The sequence below is a fragment of the Leguminivora glycinivorella genome, chromosome 15 (assembly GCF_023078275.1).
Source record: "Leguminivora glycinivorella isolate SPB_JAAS2020 chromosome 15, LegGlyc_1.1, whole genome shotgun sequence".
Taxonomy (NCBI): domain Eukaryota; kingdom Metazoa; phylum Arthropoda; class Insecta; order Lepidoptera; family Tortricidae; genus Leguminivora; species Leguminivora glycinivorella.
Window position 1 is genome coordinate 14,797,441 of NC_062985.1, and position 23,482 is coordinate 14,820,922.

Genomic DNA, 23,482 nt, shown 5'->3' on the forward strand with positions numbered 1-23,482 from the left:
ACATGTACGTACGTGTTTGTGAGCGTCATGAATAAATGTCTTTTATCTTTATCTTATCAAAACTCATAACAATATAATACGATGTGTAATGTTTGAAATGGGGCACCAATGTTGTTTATCAATAATTTATCAATTTCCGCTACCTTAAGGTTGTCTGGAAGAAATCGCTCTTTAGCGATAAGACCGCCTGTTGTTTACCTTTGTTCGTTTGGCTTCCTTGTTTTGTATTGTTGTATTTTATCAAAGTGTGTAATAAAGAGTATTTGTATTGTATTGTTTAGTTGTTAATTGTAAAAAATGGCATAAATAGTCGTTGCACGTTCTATGCGTTTCCTAGAGCACACTGGAAATTGGATCAAAGAAATAAATGGATAGCTGCCGTGAAAAAAAAAACGAAAGTGATATGTCAAAACAAAATATTATAATAAATTATATTTAAGCTTTGTTTACCTAATATGTGTTCATACGCTGTTAGTATTTTTCCTACCGTAAAAGATTATGCTTAAAGATTCAGGCCTGGCCTAGGAATAGGCCCGTGTCAAAAATTTCTGCGGCCGCGGACATGACTAGGTACTTACGTTTAGATTTGTTTTATATGGCATTAACGGGACAGAGATTTAGCGAATACCATATCACTCACTCGTAGAACTTCACCATTACTCCTATATTCTTCAAGATTCCATTATATGCCCTGCCAGCACCAATTTATTGCCTCTTTCTGTGGTCTGGGGTTGGAAGTTTATACCGTGAGTAATGCTTTGAAAACTGATTTTTTGTTATTATATCTATGTCTTTATAATTTATCTACCTGTCTTGAATTAGTAGCTCTTGTTATTCGATTTATTTAAAATTATCGAAAAATCGAAAAATAGTACATTACATCAGAGGCCGGGAAAATGAGGATTTCCGGCCAAGTGGGTATATACGGCCGAGCGAGCGTGCGAGCGAGGCCGGATAGGGATACGAGGCCGGGAATCCGTTTTCACGCCGAGGCATGTATAGTGCTTTTCTCAAACATACAATGAAATAAAAAAAAATGCCCTAAAGGACAATATTTTATTAAAAAAAGTTACTTTGCAGGCCTAGGCCTGAAAAATAATATGAAATCCCTTTACAGTCCTCTCGAGTTGTTGCGCCCAAAAAACGATACTTCCCAGCCCATTTTAAGGAACGTAAAGACAATATTTCATTGCATGTTTTAGAAAATATATTTGTTTACAAGTCATTTTTTGACAACTGCCACTCGAAGTTCACATGGTAGATGGCGTAATTGCCGTGCACATAGCCAATAATATATATTAAGTCGGATAACTTCCTACTTAGCTATAAACACTCTGGATTTCGTTGCCGATGATGTCGGTTATATTTTGTGGTGAATAAATACTTGTTCTGAGTTATCGATAGACTTTCCAACTTTCTATACATATTTATCTGAGTGTACGTTTATAGATGCAACGTATTACTTACATAGATGCGATGTATAAATCATTGCATTGCAGTTCATTTAGTATTAGGTACCATAAAGAGTTCCTAGAGGCCCAAAAACTGTATTGAGTTCTTCAGAAAAGCATTGTACCTAATATTAATTAATAAAATAACGCAAATTTGAATATAATTTTATCATCATTATCATCATCATATTAGCCCTTTATCGCCCACTGCTGAGCATAGGCCTCTCTTCTAGTACGCCACTTTTCCCGGTCCTGGGCTAGTCTCATCCAGTTGAGATCGGCTATTTTCCGGATGTCATCGACCCAACGAGCCAACGGATGCCAAGAATTCCTTACATTTGTAAGCGGCCACCACACCGTTTAGTCCACCTGCCATCACTCTGCGTAGCAACATGTCCCGCCCAACTCCACTTTAGTTTAGTAATAACGAAACCCACGTCTTGCACCATGATGCGACGACGGATCTCGATGTTATACAAGTATTTAAGCTAAATTTGGCTATCAGTCGACGGTGTACGAAAGCTTCGACTTGTTTGAAAAATCAATTTCAAGCCTCATCATTAAAAATTATGGCGTTATCAAGAGTAATTAAGTTGAAGAACTCTTCAAAAGTATAAACTGGTTTCTCTCAGGATCGGCGACCCGATTAAGATATCCAGGAGTGGACAGTCTCCTGGGCTATCTGTCCCGCTTCATGAAAAGACAAGTTTCAAGTTTAGAATCGTGTCGCTTACGCCACTCTGTTTGACTCGACAACTGTATTCAAGCGCTGGGGTAGAACAGCGTATTTTCAAACAGTTCCTATGCACATGTGACTTTTTTTCGCAGAGCCTGTGTAGTACTCTTCCCATTAGGGACACCCTCTTGGATGTCAGGAGTACCCTCGATTCTTCACAAGCCCGGAATTCCATGGCCAGTGATTTTCCACATTGAGGGTCCTTCACGTTCTGTGTCCCTTCTTTATAATGTTGAATATATTCTTTAGTCGCTTGTTAGGCTGTTAAATTTAATTTGTATAATGACATGTAAATCTCCTGGGGAATATAAACAAAATATTTTATAAAAAGATCGTGTAAATATGTTTGTGATATAATGTATAATAAATATTTATTGTAATAAGGACATAAGTTAAAAGAAGTCAATATGACAATAATAATTTCATTATTATAATAATAAATCTTTTAATTTTTATAAAACTTTTCATTTTAACAACTACGTATTCAAAATTTGAAAGATACATAACCGTGCGGTGCGTTTCTTGTACATATTAAGTCGTAACCAGTATCCCAAATAAATGACCTGACAGTAACCACTTACACTTTGAGAATCCAAAAGTACCTACTTAAACACGACATGTATGTTGGTCATTAATTTTACCCTAAAAGGCGGCACTTACGCTCATTTGCGAAGACTCGTGCGCACTCAAATTGCGTCTACGATTGATGAGCGCCTATTACTTTAAAAATAACGTGTGGAGGGGAAATTTTCTACAAAGTCTGGTTTCAAACAAGAGAATTGTACTTTTAAGCAAGTTTAGTATCTGTGTAGAAAATACTCTGGTGTTTCATGTGGATATTGAAGTCAACAGCGCTTTAGAAGGAATGAAGTTAGGTATTAAACATAAGTACACAATACACATACACACAAATTCACACCTGTGTTCCGAAAAGGTACACCTACGCTACGCTGTTTAGTGCGTTTTCACATTATCCGATCCGATATCGGATGTCGGAAGGATTCAAAGGCAAAAATCAAAGATGGCGGCTTAAGTGTCGGATATATTGATTTAAACTAACACGATCTTCACTCATATTATTAAATTAAAACGGGACTTTGCTAGAGTCAGGACCGAACCACTGGATTGAACTGCATAATCCCAAAGTCCTTTCAATTGAACGTCTTTACTATAGCAGGAAAGTACGTGAAGCGATTGAAATCAGGAAACATCGTAATTTCAATCAAAATGAAGGGCAAGGGATTTCATCTTCGTGGAATCCAGTGATTAGCAAGTGTAAACGTGAGAAAACTTCCCGTCCCATACCATCGGATGTCGTGAGTGTTGTATGTAGGCAGAGTGGCAACCCTAGCGTAAAAGTGACTGATGACAATCAAGTGCGGGTAGTTCGAAAAACTCGTACAGCTAGAAGATGTTGATACAACTCCCAGCCAGTCTACCCGTGACCACGGACGTAATGTCATGTCCGAAACGTCGGGTTAAATATAAAACGTAAGTTTTACGCGATTAAGTCCCGTTTTAATTTAATAATATAAGTGTCGGATAATGTGAAATCGCACTTACGCCTAAACACGTTAATCAGGCCTCTTGGCATTCTCTACCAGTCAAACATAGGGAATATCTGAAATGAGTCTAGTTAGGTGGTGCATCACGATTCATGAAAAAGTAGAAGTAAATAATTTCTTCCTTTTCTACATATTATATTATTATTATGCCAGGTTAAAAAAAACACATTTATACATATTATACAGCAGACAGGAGTCTTTTTTATTTCCTTTAAAATTATTTCATAAAGCAATACAAAAACATATCACCTCATTTAATTTCGACCGGTCTGGCCTAGCGCGTAGTGCCTGCTACTACGCCGCGGTCCCGGGTTCGAAAACCGGTAAGGGCATTTATTTGTGTGATGAGCACAGATGTTTGTTCCTGAGTCGTGGATGTTTTCTATGTATACGAGTATAAATAAGTATTGGTATATTATATTATGTATCATTGTCTGAGTACCTGTAACACAAGCCACCTTGAGCTTAAGTGCGTTTTCACATTATCAGATCCGATATCGGATGTAGGACCGATATCCCATACATTCACAATTAATGAAATTAGTTGTACAAATCTTTTACTAAGAGAAGACATTTACAGAAGTTGTAAATTTGAAGTGGATTATGAAATATGGATACCTGACATGCACGACTGAGGGTCCACCTTTAACCGAATTTAACTTTTGAGTGCCTACTTTTACTAATTATTGGTTGAATTTACAATCGTTTGAGAACACATTCAAAAACTCGAAATTCTAACGTGGACCCTCAATGGGAATGCACATATTTAAGCCACCATCTTTGATTTTTGCCTTTGAAATCCTTCCGACATCCGATATCGGATCGGATAATGTGAAAACGCACTAACGTGGGACTACGAATACTAAGAATGCCCAATAATTTTGTTTATTTATTTATTTTGAGTTGCTGTAGTCGGGTAAAAACAAATACACACAATTTTAAATAATCAAACTAGCTCTGGTCAAGTGGCTTATATGTACCAATGTGAAAACTAGTGAAAAACAACTAAATCGAAAAACCGTTTACATTGTTTACCGATTCCGGAGAACCGTGCACGCAATGATTTATCTGATAGTGGCATAAAACCCATGTGTGTTAGCAAAATGTTTCCATTTCACTGAAAGTTCAACGGTCTGCGATTGTGTTAAATATCTGTAATACGCAATTAATGAACGACAGTATACAATTTTTTTATATATTTTTTTCAAATTTTAATTACAAAACGATAGCGACTTATAAAGTTATAAAGCACAATGAGGAGTAGAGATGGGTAGGGGTGAGTAAATACTGAGTATTTACCCGTAATTTACTCAAAGCACCGAGTAAATACTCGTATTTACTCATTTGGGTGAGTAGAAACTGTTACCTAAAAATAATTTAAAAAATGAGATTTAAGTACTTAGTTGTGTTTCTTTTAATTGTGTGGACATGTTTAAATGAGATTTATATTATTAGAAGCTTATGGGAGTCTTAGTTTGTCGAAAAAGAGGTAATCATTGTGAGAAAAAAATAGTGATAATTTTTAGTTAGCAGTTTTGTTTTAAAAAAGCAGGTATTTACAGTAAAAGTATGAGACTTAAATGAAATTGATATTCTAGATAACGACATGACGTTCGGAAGTGATTGTTAATGTGGCACTTACGACCTTTTATTAAGGGTTTTCTAAAGAAAACTCAAAAATGGCTCAGCTGGTGACGTTTAAAGTAATAGTTTTGTGTTTTGTATTATATGGCCAATAATTTGACGGTTTCTGGATATTTTTCCAACAACGAATTCGAAAGTTATAAAGGTATAAACATTATTTCGGCCTTAATTATCGTTTCATTCCAAAACTGTTCATATTATTAAAAAACTTTTTTAGAAACATTCAATTAATTTTTAAAGACCTATCAGATGATGTATAACACACTGGTAATTTCTGAATTTTATTTTTGTGAAAAATAGTCACATGTATGGAGAGCACGTCTTTAAAATAAAATTAATATAAATTTGATTACTTAACTTAGTAGCCGATAACAAAATACACCAATATTTCTAATTTGTATTTCCATTTCAGCACGCGAAATAGTTTATATCCACCAATTTGAGTAAAAACGAGTAAATATGGGTATTTTGAGTAAATACTGAGTATTTACTCGATATTTACTCTTGAGTATTTACTCACTACCCATCTCTAATGAGGAGGCACACTAAAGGTTATGACAGATGGCGCTAATGGTTATTAGTTCATACATAAGAGCGAGAAGATGATATGTTTTTTTCTCTCTCACACATATGAATGACAGTGATATGTCTAGACACTTGCACAGGCGCCGCCTGGCGGGATAAAATGTCAATGTGCCTCCTCGTTACCGTATGCGTATACGTTATCAATTTATCATACACATGCATACATACAATCACGCCTGTATACCATAAAGGCCTAGGCAGAGCACATGAACTACTCAAGTTTTAGTGCCACTCTTGGCAAATAAAGGATTTAAAAAAAAACAAATTGTGACATTGCAGTGACAGTCGACTTCTACGGCACCCACGGGAAGAAAGGAGGTGGTTAAATTCTTAACCCATCTCCACACGCTGTCTAATTTTATTATAAGACTATTTGGTAATAAATTCATGGCTGGTGTGAAGTTGAGTGATAGGATCAGAAATAGCGTGATAAGAGAGAAGTGTGGCGTGGATGTAGATGTGGTGACAAAGATTGAGATGGGTATGTTAAAGTGGTTCGGGCATGAAGAGAGGATGGATGAGAGGAGATTAACGAAAAAAGTATATGAAAAAAGAATGGAAGGGTCATTCGAAAGTGGAAGACCTAGACGAACTTTTCTTGATCAAATCGGGGAAATATTGCAAAAAGGCCAGGTCAGATTAGAAGTACTCGAAACCGACGAGCGTGTATGAGAAACGTTATGAAAGTGTGTAAAGCGAAAGTGGTTTGTGAGGATCGTAGTAAATGGAAATCCGTGATCTCTGCCTACCCCTCTGGGAAACAGGCGTGATTGTATGTATGTATGTAAATTCATTAGATTCCGTTCCACACCTTCGTTAATTAACTCATCTAAGTACATATATAAATAGAGTAGCATTTTACTCCAACCAACTAACTTTACACACACATTATGTGTGTATTCAGGAGGACTGATATTAAGCTATATTATTATATTCTAAGTTATGTACATTATAGTTGTTATGAGACGAAATACAGCGTATAAATTACTTGCTCAATGATTTACTGAAAGCGCCTGAAAGCCAAGCTTGAGTTTTGTAAAAAGTATAAATATGTATATAGAAAATGAGCAATAGATTATCATAACGTAGCGTGTGGAAAAAGTAGTAATAGTATTTTATACAATCGTGAGTCGTTTTCAGTGGAGTACCGTGTTTAGGCCACGAAGATTGCTGAGTGGCCTAATAGGACGGTACGAGAGTGAAAAGCTTAATTATATCACTATTGTATGCAATACTTTTTCTATGAGTCATCATTTTCATCAAGAATATCATTATTCAGGTTAAAATTAATGTTAATAGTGTCGTTCACCGTTGTATCAACATCGAATTACCTGGCAACCAATTGTTTGTAATTACCGTCTCTGATTTACCCTAAAAAAACATTTTTTTTTTCACTTTTTATTTTACCACTTTGTCGGCGTGATTGATATACATATTAGTACCAAATGTCAGCTTTCTAGTGCTAACGGTCACTGAGATTATCCGCGGATGGACGGACGGACAGACAGACATGGCGAAGCTATAGTTGACTACGGAACCCTAAAAATGATCGAAAACAAAAACACATCTACGCTAAAACCTGTAGCGTGCAAAATCCATAAAAACCCGGCCAAGAGCTTGTCGGGCCACGCTCAGTGTATTTCCTAGAAAGTCTTTATAAAGTTCTACTTTTGTGAATTTTTTCATATTTTTTAAACATATGGTTCAAAAGTTAGAGGGGGGGGACGCACTCTTTTTTCCTTTAGGAGCGATTATTTCAGAAAATATTAATATTATCAAAAAACGATTTTAGTAAACCCTTCTTCATTTTTAAATACCTATCCAACAATTTATCACACGTTGGGGTTGGAATGAAAAAAAAATATCAGCCCCCATTTTACATGTAGGGTTACCCTAAAAATACATTTTTTTCCACTTTTTATTTTACCACTTTGTCGGCGTGATTGATATACATATTAGTACAAAATTTCAGCTTTCTAGTGCTAACGGTGACTGAGATTATCCGCGGACGGACGGACGGACGGACGGACGGACGGACGGACGGACAGACAGACAGACATGGCGAAACTCGAAAATTGACTACGGAACCCTAAAAATGACCGAAAGCAAAAACACATCTACGCTAAAACCCGTAACGTGCAAAACCCATAAAAAACCTACCGTGACTAATTTCACAGAACTAGCTAAAAAGCCAGTAACGAGAATATGTGTGACAGCTGTTCAAAATTGTGACATTGGCAGAGGCGCGAATTTGTAAATGTATGTAATAAAGACGGGTTTGGCACAGACATTGTGACGTTGCAGTAGCCAGACAAAAATGTAATATACTAACCCCCTTATTCGTAAACGTTCACTAAAGTTATCAAGCCGAGAAAGTTCGTTTATCTCTTTCTGACGTGTTGGTGTAATCGAAAGGAACAAACGAACTATATCGCCTTAATAACTTTAGTGAACGTTTTATGAATAAGGGGGTAGTGTACCGGTTGTGTCACAAGAGAGCAAAAGTATATGTAATTGAATCCTGAACAACGCAAAGGATTCTTAAATATAATACTGCTTTTTACGTCAAATATAGTGAAATTATTATATTCCAAAGTATTATTCATCCTAAAAAATGTGCAAAACAAATCGTGTTTTAGAAGTTTCCTCTTAAAAGCGAAAAAAGGTGTCACTTTGATACCGGAGAAGAAATACTATTCCCTTTTCGAAACACATTGAATTTAGAAAATTCGAAAAATGAAAAATTTAATGGGATTGAATGTGAATTAAATACATTGTCTGTTAATCCCATTTATGACGCGTTTACAAATTTACATTAATCTAATAATTGCATTATTTAAAAAAAATTGTTTATTTCGGACCAATTAAAAATCCATAGAACTTGTTAGTATAGATTGTATTAATGTAAAGTTGATTTGCAACTAGAGAAATTTAAACCGGTACAGTAGTGTTTTGGAACTTTTACTCTGATGATTAATTGTCGGTCTATGTGGTTCTTCTGAAAACATACTGAATTTGAAGATTTTTGACTTACTACTTGAAGGGAGTTGACAACAAAAGATTGCAGTCGTGCTGTTTCAGCAGTGCAGTTAGAAATGCAGCTCGTAGGTGTTGGTACCTTCAGAGTACCTAGTTCAGAGTCTTACTCCGTACTTTAATACTTTCTGTGGCTTTAGTACGAGTACCAGCGTCGCGTTGGCAGAATGCCGCCGTTATATGTAGCCGCTTTTACTAAATATCTCAAATCGACTTTACTGGTAGTTCTGTTTCACTCACTCTTTATATATTAGACAAGGATATAGTAATGGACTTTGCAGTGAACATTTTGATATTTGTATGAAATGGATTCTCGAATTATAATATTCAAATATTCCCCGGTTAATCGTAGACTTGCAATGGCGGCGGCTAAAACTATATTAAAATGATATCTAAATGTTTAAGCCACAAAATTATATTCAGTTTTTATTAACTTGAGTGTCATTAATATTAAGTTTTGATTTGAATAAAGAATAAATAAGTATAAAAAAACTAGAGTGGTGTTTTGATATTGTCAAGATATGTAGGTATTAATATATTTTTCCCTTCACTAGCTCGGAAACACGTGTTTTGTCCTTTAATATCAGCGGGTAAAAACGCATTTTATCCACTAGTGGATAAAGTAATTTGACCTTGAATACAGTCATTTTGTCTGCTTTAAAATTGATAAAAGTGAGTTAATCAAAATCAAAATATCAAAAAAAATCAAAATCTAATCTAATCTAGTGATGACGATGATTTACCACCTGTGGAACTACTGGAAGTAGTGATAAACGCGTTTTTTGCGTTGTACTTTCCTCGCTATAGTGAGGGGAAAAGTTTTGCGTTACACTCGGGTGCAAATGTATTTTACTTCTCGTGTGTTAAAAAACTCGCAAGTTCAGGATTCTATTCTCGAACCACTCGCTTCGCTCGTGGTCCAACTATAGCATCCTTTCACTTGCTCGTTTTCCAATTCCACACTCGGCGTTAAAATACAACTTTGCACCCTTGTAATAACAAATAACTATTCTAACAGAGTAAGCCCTTGTTCATAAAAAAAATCACAGAACTGATTAGTTAAAGGTGTTTTTCCTTCCTCACGAATAAATAAAACAACAATACAATACAATACAATACTCTTTATTACACACCTCGCGTAGTTTACAAGTAATGTACAAGAAACAAAATAGTACATTACGATACAAGTGCGAAAAAAAGGAAGTTCGAAACTAGTGGCGATAAATTAAAACACGACCGAAGGGAGTGTTTTAAATCTACACGAGTTACGAATTTCCTTTTTGCACGTGTATCGTTCGACGTTTTTCAGTACAGAATGGCCCTCCGAAGTTTCGACCTGACATAATTATAATGAACCACTTCTCGCACTAGTGCGTAAAAAAACACCATCTCTACTGAAAAAACAATTAAACAGAGGTTACCAACGAGCGATCTTATCGCTTAAGAGCGATCTCCTCCAGACAACCTTTGGGAATTGGAGTTGGTAATCAGAACATACTTAAATAAGTACACTGAGAGAAATTTGCATTGTGACTTTAACAAGTTCGACTTGTTGGGGATTTATCTGTTTGAAGTCCGTAAGCGGAATAAATCACAATATTGATGATACAAGTCGAATTTGTTCGAACAACAAGGTCAAACTTGTTAAAATATATTTGGTTGAATCAGCCAAACATATGTTTAAAACAATATTATTATGTGCCATAATGCTTTTAAAAAATCGACTTGTTGATTCAAATATATTGTTGATTCAAATGACGAGTAATTTGTAGAATGTACTAGTTACACTTAACAACACTGTTGTTTGAACCAAAGAGCACGTAGGCGATATTTCAACCAAAAAACTTGTTGAACGAACATGAAAATTGGTTGTTTTTTTCTCTCAGTGTATAACCATAAACACACATAAGACAATATGACAGATAATGATATACAATTCCTATCTAATCTAATTCAGGTTTATAAAGCGTCCATGAATAACGCTATAAGACAAGACATCTGATAATAAGCACAATATTTTTTACTTAATTTAGAAATATAACAATTATAGAAGTGAAACTTCTAATGCGACATCCAACTGACAGCGCGTAACACTCAGTCAGTGTTACGTTGCGTGAAATGCCGCTCACTCAGCGCGTAACATTCTGTCAGAGTCGTTGCGCTCAACGCGGCTCACTGATCCCATTCATTCACTTATTAACTCAGTCAGTGACAGAATGGTTTTGAATGGTGGAATGTTTGGTTGGAATGTGTGAGTTTTATATTTGGTCGAGTGCAAAATGAGTTTTTTTTTTTCAATAATTTGAGCAAATAACAGTGTAAAATATTTAAAACAGTAAAAAGATGGACGTAGGTAACTAAACGCAAGAACGTGATGGTCAATTGATTTGTTAATTTGTTGGTTATGTTACGAAGTTTTACTTCTTACGCGCGGAGGGACTGCACGCACTGTTTTTTTAAATGGGTATGTAGGTAGTTTCTTGCACATTGTGATTTTATCTCAATTACCTACCCGTTGACCAGGCACGCTGCAAAGGGTTCGAAGCATCGAGATGTAGTATACATTCATTATAATTCTATATAATCCGCATGCATAGTTTTATTTAAGATATAATTTGCCGCTGGCTCAGTCGGTAGTGACCCTGCCTGCTAAGCCGCGCTCCTGGGTTCGAATCCCGGTAAGGGCATTTATTTGTGTGATGAGCACAGATATTTGTTCCTGAGTCATGGATGTTTTCTATGTACTCGTATATGTTTGTATTTATATATTTATGTATGTATATCGTCGCTTAGCACAAGCTTTGCTTAGTTTGGGGCTAAGTTGATCTGTGCAAGGTGTCCCCAATATTTATTTATTATTATTATTACATACATACATACATACATACTATCACGCCTGTATCCCATGAAGGGGTAAGCAGAGCACATGAAACTACTCAAGTTTCAGTGCCACTCTTGGCAAAAAGGGGTTGAAAGAAATCGAAAATGTGACATTGCAGTGACAGGTTGCCAGCCTCTCGCCTACGTCACTATTTAACCCATATCCCACAGTCGCCTTCTACGACACCCACGGGAAGAAAGGGGGTGGTGAAATTCTTAACCCGTCACCACACGGGATATTATTATTAATTTTGTCATAAGTCTATCATAAATTATTACTGTTCCCAGATTCCATTAAAAAAATATCGCAACAAATGTACCTACTGCGATTCGTTAGTGAAACAAAAAATGTCAGTCTTGTTTCAGATAATAAAGCAAACAATTGAAATACGTTGAAACATTTGAACAATAGCTTATATTCATAAAAAATATCACTCAACATTCAATACACCGTGTACAATATTACAATTTCCAAAATGAAATACCTTCTTTTTACCGTCGCGTTTCTGTTATAACCAATCAATGTAAAATTGTTCCGAATGGATCTCAAAGAATTCCTTCATTACGAACGTGTCTTTCCTTATTCTTCTCTCAACTTTTGACATTATTCCGTAGGGCGTAAGTCTATCATCATCCTGTCTCACGGATACAAGATAAGAGTATTTAAAAATAAGCAGGAGATATAATAAAGCAAGCGGCAGATTGCAAATTGCGAACAATGGATTCTTGCCTACAGGTTTTCGTTCCGAAATAATAAAATTACGATTTCAATTATTGCAAATATTTTAGAGAGATTTTGAACGGTTGTAAAATTCGATCGTTACTTTGGTAGGGGAAAATTGGTTTTCGATGTGAGCACGTCAGTTTTAATATTTGTTATTGTGGTGGTAAAAATTGAATCGAAAATGTTGCGCTATTATTTTGAAACACTAACATAGACAGTCAGGTTTGTACAGTCAACCAATCGGAATCCTAGGCCACTGTAGAACCCTTTCACAGTAAAAGTTAAACTGACTTCTATAGTAAATAAAGCACGGTGTCAATACGATAGGGTTCTAGAGTGGCCTAGGATTCTGATCGGTTGACTGTACATCCCATTTGATTGTTATATCAATGTTTTATTTGGCGAAGACTGGTAAAAGAGCAATAGATTTTGTTACTAAAAATAAAATGGATACATTGAAAGTAACACGTTGCTATAAAATTTCTCTTGCGTGTGTATTTGCTACAAAACTATTTCCTTTTGTTTCAGAAAATGTAGGAGCATGCCTACATTTTTGCTTTGAAATTATAGGATGGGGAAATATAATTCAAAACTAGCTCTGATATATTTATCAGACATCTCATTGTCCCACAACTCACTACAGAAGTTGGCGCATTCTCACAAGGCGTAAAAGCATTGTCCTTCAAGCGAATTTAAAAAGAAAACTTTTGTTCTAGGTCGACCGATTGTGAACCGTTTTTTCCACTTATCGGGCCGTTGTTACCAGTAAAACTCAATTCACGGACCTTGACTTTTATTAAGAAGTTTCGTGACTTTTAGTTACCGCCTAGTAGTCCATGTATTCTGAAAAAGTATATTTTATATTTTTTGTCTTATTTGCTGCTTGCTGGACAAGCTCAATTGCTTGCTTGGGAAGTAGAGATCGCAATAGTAAGTTGCCCTTATTTTACCTACATATTTTTAGCGTTGCTTGTAGGATTCTTAGAGTAAAGTTATCGTATGCAAAGTATAGTTTGTCCGCATTTCGATGATAAAGTGAGAGTTGGAAGACTACGTCGAACTAAATCGGAAAGTCGAACTTATTAAAATTCGGCCATATATGCGCGTTTTGAGAGCGTTAGCGGAGCGCATTGATAGCGGTGCGCCGGACGAACGCTGGCGATGCGCCCAGCGGCGGACGCCGGCGGGAACTAACGAGCGCGAATTGCGAGCGGAATGCGCGCGTATTCAGCGCGCGTTCCGCTACGCTTTCAAAACGCTTTATGTGTGGCAGAGGCTCTAAAATTAGTAATGAATTGACGTAATTCAAATATGACGAATCATCAAAATGAAACTTTCCTTCGTATGTGCCAAGTACATAGTTAGTTAGTTCATATAAACAAGTATAACTCCTGACACGATTTTTTCTTTGGATTTCCAGAAACAAATATTTTACTTCAATATTTTCCTTGCCAGTGGCTGGACGGCATAATTCCCTTCGTTTTCGATTTTTACGCCATAAGTAAGTACCCCTGAACATAATGATCATCCATCATCATTCAATCTAAGTTATTGACAGCGTCGATATTCCGGAGTATTTTAATAGGATTAAAATTCTAAAATAAATATTGCTCTGTTAAAAAATATTGGTGAATGAAGAACTTTTTATTTGGCTGTTTCAAAAACGTTTATAAATATTATACCTACTTATATCAAAATCTATGTTTTACTCAAATAAACCAATAATTACATAGATACTTACATAAATAGGTCAGCCAATATTTTGCTATTTAATCTGCCGAAAAAACAATAACTTAATACTATTTTATACAACAAATGAAAGAAGTAGACTAACTTTCCATAAAGACTCACTTGAATTGAATCTCAAACTCTGACTCTAATTTTATTGTCTCTTAAAAATCACCCATCAAAGCCACGAGCTCATTCTCTACTACACCAACTCGAACGGAAGAGGCCGCTTCGTTGTCATGACCTGAAGTCTTTTTTCAGACCCAAATCGTCTCCTCAAAATCATCCGTCAAGGCCACGAGCAAAGAGCAAACCAGCACCCGGGATAGCTTTTATTAATACTACACCAACATGAACGCCTTGTAGGATACTGCTTCATTATAATGACAAAAAGTCCTTTTTCAGACTCCAACCGTCTCCTCAAAATCATCCGTCAAGGCCACGAGCTCATCCAAAACCAATCTTGTCTGGTCTTCAACGAGCGTAACCCTATCGCGATGGCGCAAAGTCGGAATAGTTTCCACTACCTCTACTACACCTACTCGAATGCTCTGGAAGACTGCTGCTACGCGCCCATTGATGTTCGGTTTGGTCGGCGGGTACGTTTATGGGTATTTTTTTGGATTCAGTTGATAAATGTCGTTGCATTAAAAATTAGAAGCTATGCAGTCGCACCTTGTAGCAGTTGTAGCAGAATTTGCTCCAATCTCATCTCAGCTGTGTTAGTTCTATACGTCAATGTTATCAAGGGAATAAACAGTAGCTATGGCTCGCATCAAGACATACCTAGTTCATGCCAATGTGAAATAAATATAGATTCCATTGCCGTTTCTACCTATTTCAGATTTTTATTAGTTTTACTACAACGCTGCATGAATAAGGGTAACACACCACCATTACTGCAGACTGCAGACTACTTACTGCCGAGTGCATTGTTGCTGCAAATATGTTCGATACCACTACCCGAATTATTGACTTTTACAACCAATACTTACAGTCAGTAATAAAGTATGTTCGGATAGAGGAGAGTTACAGAATTTCTAGGGTACATACATTCATTTCGTGATCTCGATCCAGGTGGTGCTAATATCTCCAGGGTGCAAGGAGCCGCACGAGATCGCCCACGTGACGCTGCACATGCTCGGGCTCCGGCACGGAGACAGCAGCCCGTTCCCCGCGGCCGAGGTCAACGCCGTACTCTACCCGGGACACTGCCAGGTCCAGGGGGCGAGGGCTAAAGGGGGCCCTCCGTATTCTGGTAGTGAATAAAGTGAGAATGTTAGTGGAGCGTTTTACTATACAACAAACATTAGTGATACCGCATGAATGAGACAGCAAAAGTGACGATAGCGCTCCCGAGGCAGTGATAATGGCGCTAGCGCTCTCAGTTCTTATATGCGCTTCGCGCATAAGAGTGACTTGGACAGCTATAGTTCCGCCAGTGCCTACTTTGTCATTATATGCCCTTCGGGCATAAATTTAAGAATGAGCACTGTTTTGACACAAAACACAGTAATATAAGACAATTCGGGCTCCGGCACGTAGACAGCAGCCAGTTCCCCGCGGCCGAGGTCACCGCCGTGCTCTACCCGGGACACTGCCAGGTCCAGGGGCGAGGGCCCCCCGTATTCTGGTAATGAATAAAATTATTGGAACCCTAGGCTCTGTACCAAATCAGATTGAAAGAAATCTTACTGCTTGTCATTTTGACATGGTTGTAGAGTGGCCTAGGGTTCCAATTGGTTGACTGACTGATGTCGAGCGTGTGACTAGCGGTAAAGAATTGATGACTTAAAAGTTTGTTTAAAAAACGAATTTCATTTCACTCACTAGATACCCAAAATGCAGTATATTTATTTGTTTGTACATCATTGCGAAAAAGAAAAGCTTAATGTTCAAAAGGCGAGCTTAATACCGAGGCATTCTCTACCACTTAAAACAGTATGTATTTTAGTACAGCATTAGTATGTTTACTTAGTAATCTTAGTATAATATTTTATTACACAATGTCGTTATAAGTGCCTGTATTCCTACCTGATATTGGAATCCTCTAAGGTATTGGCGCGTGACTCGCCTGCTATGGCCCGGTTCTTAAGTTTCGCTCGTTCGAAATTTCATACTTTTGTGATCGTGAAATTTATTATTTTTCCATGTTCGTTAGCACCAAAAACAAAACTGCAAGTTTATATTATACCAGCCAGGCCAGTTTTAGCTCAAGATCGAGAAGAATGGAGAAAGAAGGGGGAGGCCTTTGCCCAGCAGTGGGACACAATTAATAGGCTCATAATAATTATATATTATACATTAGAAAAATAAAAATGACGATGGGCCATCTTAAGCATAAGCACTGGTATATCACGAAATGCCATTTAGTTCATTCAGAATCATTTAAGATTAGTGTATCAAGAAGCGTTAGTGCACCATGTTTTTAACCGTTCCTACTTTGGGTCCCCCCACATCTAGCGTCTCGCGAGCGTCGCGTCGGGCCAACTGTATGGGCAAAGCCTGACGCCGCGTCGACGTCGCGTCGACGCGGCGTCTTTTTCCATACAGTTGGCGCAACGCGACGTTCGCGAGACGCTAGATGTGGGGGGACCCAAAGTAGGAACGGTTAAAAACATGGTGCACTAACGCTTCTTGATACACTAATCTTAAATGATTCTGAATGAACTAAATGGCATCTGAGGCTACTTAGTTGCGCAGGGCGCAATTTTATCTAGTTACAGGTATTTTTACTAAGGGCACAGAATATATTATATAAAAGTACAAGTACAGAAGGCTCACTGTCAACAACCTGTCACCGGACTGCATGCGACATTGAGTTCTATTGCGCGGAAGAAATGCGGAGTGAGCCGCTCCTGTTAAGGGCCCATTACACGTTGCAAGAAGTCGCAATCGAGTTTCATTAGGTACATTGCGATATTTGATTGGTTTCCTCAATCAATTTGCAATGCACATTGTAATCTAAAATCGCATGCGAAAACGCGAACCGTTGAAATGCGTCCTAAATACAGTAGGTAATTACGAATTAGGTTTTTTTACTTACTTGTAAAATCAGTGTATCATTTAACAAACTGTCGCTTAATCATTTATTTTTCGTAATGATTATTTTAAATACCAAACCATGGAATCTATTTGTAAAGATTTCACATTTGAAAATGAATACTATTAGCTCTGTTCCTTTCTCCAAGAAGTACCTATCAAACAATTGATAGCAGAAGTAGGACGCATTTCAACGGCTCGCGTTTTCGCATGCGATTTTAAAGCTTACAATGTGCATTGCAAATTGATTGAGCAAACCAATCAAATACCGCAATGTACTTAATGAAACTCGCTTGCGACTTCTTGCGACGTGTAATGGGCCCTTAGTAAAAAATACCTGGAACTCGATTAAATTGCGCCCTGCGCAACTAGCCTCAGAACATGTGCTGATATTAAAAATGTAATTCAATGACGGTGTGAGATCGCTAAAAGAACCTTTTCAAAATTGAACAAACTACTTCTACTATTCATCTCTAAATTAAATAGATTTTAAACACGTCACATCCTGAATTGTTTACGTGCCTTTCATAAAAGGAAGCCAGTTGAAAGCCGAGACAGCACCCGCAAAGGCTGCGATAGTACAAAACGATCTTATCAACAGACGCAATGCGAAACCAACCATTGTTACTTCATCCCTGTTGATCCCATTCCGACTTCTATAGCTCCTTGTAACTCCGTTGTTAGTACCGAAGCGGCAGATCTTGTTTGTCTGGATTCTTTGTATTGCTTGCTAGTAAGAAATAAACGTCATGCGCGATACCTGTTACCTACATTTTTAAAAGCATATTTCGCAATTTGTCTTATCGACACGACTGTTTCTTTGAATGTCGCCAAGAAGTTTTCAGAAACGTACATTACGTTATAAATTGTTATGAGGTGCGAACAAAAACCAGTACTTACCTAAGCTATTTATTTGAACTTCGTTGGTTTGAGCTATTTGAGCTAACGAACATCCTATCCTCAAAATTAGGTACACCTTGATTACCTAAAATGATACCCTTCAATCGTGAGCCTACAACTCAGCATTAAAATTCTACTTACAGAATTGAAAACGAGTTCTCAATACCACTTGTATCTCAATTTGTATCCTTCGTATTTTATAAAATAGCATTTCGCTGTTTTCTACCACAAGTTTTTGAGTGACGACATGGACGAAAGCGCTCGAATTTAAAACATCACTCGGGTTTATCAACGTAAAAGTAACGTGAGTCACGACTTGATTGCGTGTTTATTTGAACTGCAGCTGCAAATTAAAGGATCTATGCATATACCGGGAAAGTAATACTTATTTAGAGCTAGATTATCACTTAAACTTGCGTCGTGAATAAATGGAACTCACGTTACTCTTGCCGCGGATTAACCCACTCCCATGGGGAAGGTTGCTATCATTGGACCACTTAACTTCGCTGCTCTATAATTCATAGATTTCATGTCAAAAAATAAAACTACTTTGAGAAGTTTTAATTCTTGACATCTACTTATGAATTACCTTACTCACAATAAAAAAAAAAAATTAGAGAAAATTCGAGAAAAGATTTTCATAAGCTGTTGCCTTCTTTGGACCAGAGTCGCCTTCATTGGACCACAAAGTCGCCACCAATGGACTTAGGAAATTTAGACCAATGGTCCAATCAAGGAAACTTATGGAAATCGACAAAAACATTTATTTAATGAAATATATTATTTTCTTATGTACTAGTTTTTTCTTACATATTGTCTATTTGCGCACGGGTGAATAATACTAAAAAAAAAGTTGCCATGATCGGCCCGGTCCGATGATAGAACCCACAGGTGGTCCATTGATAGCAACTAGGTATCACATCATAAATAAAAATATTAAAAAATAGAGAAAACTAATTCCTGGAAACTGTTGTTTTAAATTTGCTCATTAATACATATTTAAGCATTATAAGTCAACACACAAATTCAATTGTCAATGTATTTATACTTTCGCGATTTTATTCCTGCGCGTAATTTAACTTCAAGAGCGCTCGAAACACACTTGGACGCGTCACTCTTTTCCGGGAAGCGAGGCGCGACTGAGGTTACGGGGTGGCCCAAGGTGAGGCCTAAGGTCACCTTGTACCTTACTGGATTTCATCTAGAACGATTAGATTTAGAAATATTTAAGTGGCCCAATCAAAGCGCTGGTCCAATGATCGCAACCTACCCCTAACTACAGTGAATGATAGCCGACGCCGAAATAGTTTGACTGAGGCAGATTGCAGTGAAATTATCTTTGCGTTACTTTGTCAATGTTTATAAAAGTAAAAATATACAAGGTGCTCGCGAGGAACCCATATAACTTTAACGGCACATTCTTGGTGACATTTTAAGACTAAAATGTCATATAAACTTTTCTAGATTTCGTCTAGTTTCAGAGTTATTGCCAATTTAAAAAAAACATTTCCGTATTGTTACTCAGTAGAAAAGGTTTCTTAACGGCGCTGATGCGCAATTGTGGAGCATAGTCTCACAGTAGTCATTGATAGATGTCAAAATGCCATAAGAAAAACTTCCAAATAATTTGGTTTTTAGAAAAATAAATGAAGGAACTCATTTTAATTGCCAACTTTATGGATAAAAATTTTTTTTATGTGAAAATACGTCCAAAAAGTAAAAAAAAAACAAAAAAAAATTTTTTTTTGGCGAAAAATTTTAAAATTCATATAACATTTTTTCTTTCTTTTTGCCTCAGAAACGCGTGGTTCAAGTTATGCGGGTTCCTTGCGAGCACCTTGTATAGAGATAGTTTGAAAAAATGTAGCAGCTGTTGCAGTTTTAGCAGCGGTACTTAAAGCCAGTTGGTTTAAAGTATCGCGCCGTAAAGAGACCTGATGCACACAACAGTATTTTTTTTATAACCAGTTGGTTACTAAGTTCTGTTACTAAAACTGTTGACTTAAAACTAAGGAAACATTGTGACTATTTCAATATTCTTTTAGATGAATTGTAAACTAATTATCATGAACGTACCATATAATTAATTTAAAAAAACAGACGGATAGACGGACAGTCGCAGCCTAAGTGCGTTTTCACATTATCCGATCCGATATCGGATGTCGGAAGGATTTCAATAGTAAAAATCAAAGATGGCGGCTTAAATGTATGGGATATCGGTCCTACATCCGATATCGGATCGGATAATGTGAAAACGCACTAAGGCTTCTTTTTGTACTATTTGGTACGGAACCCTAAACATATTACTGTAATTTTGCATAATACCCTTTCATATCTGGAAAAAATCAATGAAAATACGTCTTTTGCATGCTTCCTACTCAAAATAATTTTAGCCTTGCATAATACGATATCCACATAATCAAAGAGGAACGAGTATTATGGAGAGTTACTGTCAAAGTGAAATGTGTAATCACAGTGCATAGACTGCCATCTCTTGACACAGACTTGAAACTTTTGAACCTCAGCTTTGACAATTTGTTAAAATGTCAAATATTAATATTAGCGCCATCTAGCCGAGCGCGAGCTTCCCCCAAAGGTGTAACACCATTTAGGCCACCGTACCCATTTTCTGTATGGTCCTGAGGTACGTTTTTTTTTAGACTTTATCTGTCTATACGGAGTTACATATTATGTCTTTGACATAATATAGAGTCGGAAAGAAAAGAGTAGTGGCAAAAATTGGAACTAACATTTCCAATTTTAAATGGCAGTCACACTTTTATATAACCAAACCACAAAATTAAAAAAATTGAAAAAAAAAAAACCGCTACCGTTCGAGAGCTACGATGCCACAGACAGACACACGCACAGACAGACAGACAGACACGTCGGGGGTTAAAAATATAAAATATACAATTAAATAAATTACTTAATGCTTAATTGCTTATTAGATCATACTGAAAGCAACTTTACAATACAACTAAAAACCGGCCAAGAGCGTGTCGGGCCACGCTCAGTGTAGGGTTCCGTAGTTTTCCGTATTTTTCTCAAAAACTACTAAACCAATGAAGTTCAAAAGAATTTTCCTAGAAAGTCTTTATAAAGTTCTACTTTTGTGATTTTTTTCATATTTTTTAAATATGTTTAAAAAAGGGACGCACTTTTTTTTCCTTTAGGAGCGATTATTTACGAAAATATTAATATTATGAAAAAACGGTCTTAGTAAACCCTTATTCATTTTTTAATACCTATCCAACAATATATCACACGTTGGGGTTGGAATGAAAAAAAATATCAGCCCCCACTTTACATGTAGGGGGGGTACCCTAATAAAACATTTTTTTCCATTTTTTATTTTTGCACTTTGTTGGCTTGATTGATATACATATTGGTACCAAATTTCAGTTTTCTAGTGCTAACGGTTACTGAGATTATCCGCGGACGGACGGACGGACGGACGGACGGACAGACAGACATGGCGAAACTATAAGGGTTCCTAGTTGACTACGGAACCCTAAAAATTGACTTGTACTACCAGACCATTCTCTGAAACGACTAATAGGACAATGACTATTGTAATTATATTATTTTTAAAATAAAATGGACTGGAATGGAATGGAAATGACAGAAATCAGTAGAAAAACTACCATGCACCCTTCATTAGTTCGAATCACAGAAATGCTCGGCTAATTTCGAAAGGGTAATCATGGTGGTTTTCATACGACTTTCAAAATTAGACGACTTTCGAAATTACCTTAATGTACCTTACTAACTAATTAGCTACTTAGAAAAAAAAAATACTCAGAAGTTATTCTCTCCTCATTCGATTCTCCTTCTAGTTCCAGTTTACCAAATTAAATAATTATATTTTGTTCTGGTTATTACGATTATTAAGCACAATAATTATTTTAATGCTTTATATATTATTCAGAGTTTTGAACATTTTATTGGCCTAATTTCATCTTTTCCTTGTTTTACGGTCTCTCAGCGACGTATTTTTTATGCCTCATTAATAAAATTCGTCAAACAATTTTTAACTTGCAAAAAATTAGGAAGTTTGTAAATATAACGTAGTAAATACTTTATTTGTCAAATTATTCGGATACCTGTTTAAACGTTACCTAACTATATATATTATTCTGATTTTTTAAATGTTCACCATCATTTTTATTTGTGCGGTCGTGGCAAGCCGCCCCTTATTAGATGGAGAGATGACATCTGCCAACTAGCTGGCGATAACTGGATGCGGATGGCAATGGACCGACGTCCGACAAGCGTGGAGGAAATAGAGAGGAGGCCTATGTCCGAAGACGGGCGCTTTAAAGGCTACTATAGTTAGATAGATAGATCATAGTTTTTTTATACTAAGTCGGTGGCAAACAAGCATACGGTCCGCCTGATGGAAAGCGGTCACCGTAACCTATGAACGCCTGCAACTCAAGGACTGTCACGTGTGCGTTGCCACGCAAGAATAGTGTTAATTAAGTTAACAAATAAGACGTAGTAATTTGAAATACAGGCACCCGAAAATAGAGAGTTGTAAAGGGCTTGTTCTACTTGCCACTAACTTGAAGTGTTTCCATTCCAACCTCCGCATGTTTTCTGACACAGAAGCCTATCCGAAAAATATTACAACGACCGAAGCGAAGTTCTTACATTACAACTTCTCAGCTGAATGAAGCACGTTACGGAATTTCGATGTTTTTTTCTATTTAAAGTTCGAGTAATCGGGTGATCAGAGGGCTGGCCAGTATTTCGTGCAAAGAGTAAGTATCGCTTTACAACTGGGAAATGCAATAACCTCTTTTAGCAAGAGCATCTGTAAGTGAGAAAACGTTTTATTTGAACCTGGTTGAGTGTAAAACTGTATAAATGAAAAAACTGTTAAATTTATCAATGCAATGTCTAAATCAAGGGATGTATGGCTTTCCAGAAGGACGAGTTTGCTTGTTTGTACCTTTATACGAATATAATCTAAATAAAATATACATCACCAAAAATAATTCCCACCAAAATATTGATATAAAAAAAAGATTTTATAAAATTAAATTCGTTTTATTGAAAAAAAAAATGAAAAATATTTATTTCGATAATAAATGTTTACATTTTTAGTTATAGGTTGGAGCTTCCTTTTAAGTATAATATACCTGTATCAGGAGGCTCCGCTCCTCCATAGCAATAAGTTGTAGAT

At 36.6% G+C, this 23,482-nt stretch overlaps 1 protein-coding gene across 3 annotated transcripts; it reads left to right on the top strand.

Annotated features, from left to right (window-relative positions):
* Positions 1-12,750: 12,750 nt before the first annotated feature.
* On the top strand, positions 12,751-15,631 carry LOC125234086. 3 transcript variants are annotated; one of them, XM_048140273.1, is made up of 6 exons: positions 12,785-12,843; positions 13,150-13,154; positions 13,338-13,551; positions 14,042-14,122; positions 14,755-14,948; positions 15,427-15,631. In XM_048140273.1, the coding sequence occupies exons 3-6, from the start codon at positions 13,458-13,460 to the stop codon at positions 15,616-15,618; spliced, it is 561 nt and encodes a 186-aa protein (XP_047996230.1). In that variant the 5' UTR covers positions 12,785-12,843; positions 13,150-13,154; positions 13,338-13,457; the 3' UTR covers positions 15,619-15,631. The 3 variants fall into 3 exon arrangements, with proteins under 3 accessions (XP_047996229.1, XP_047996230.1, XP_047996231.1); XM_048140272.1 differs by lacking the exon at positions 13,150-13,154 and having other exon boundaries at positions 12,751-12,843; XM_048140274.1 differs by lacking the exons at positions 12,785-12,843; positions 13,150-13,154 and adding an exon at positions 12,897-13,032.
* Positions 15,632-23,482: the final 7,851 nt, after the last annotated feature.

Coding starts and splice junctions, on each gene's coding strand:
- LOC125234086 (XM_048140272.1), top strand. CDS start 13,458: ATGTATTCTGAAAAAGTATATTTTATATTTTTTGTCTTATTTGCTGCT. Junction 13,552..14,041: donor GGGAAGTAGAGATCGCAATA/GTAAGTTGCCCT, acceptor TTGGATTTCCAG/AAACAAATATTTTACTTCAA. Junction 14,949..15,426: donor ATGTTCGGTTTGGTCGGCGG/GTACGTTTATGG, acceptor ATCTCGATCCAG/GTGGTGCTAATATCTCCAGG.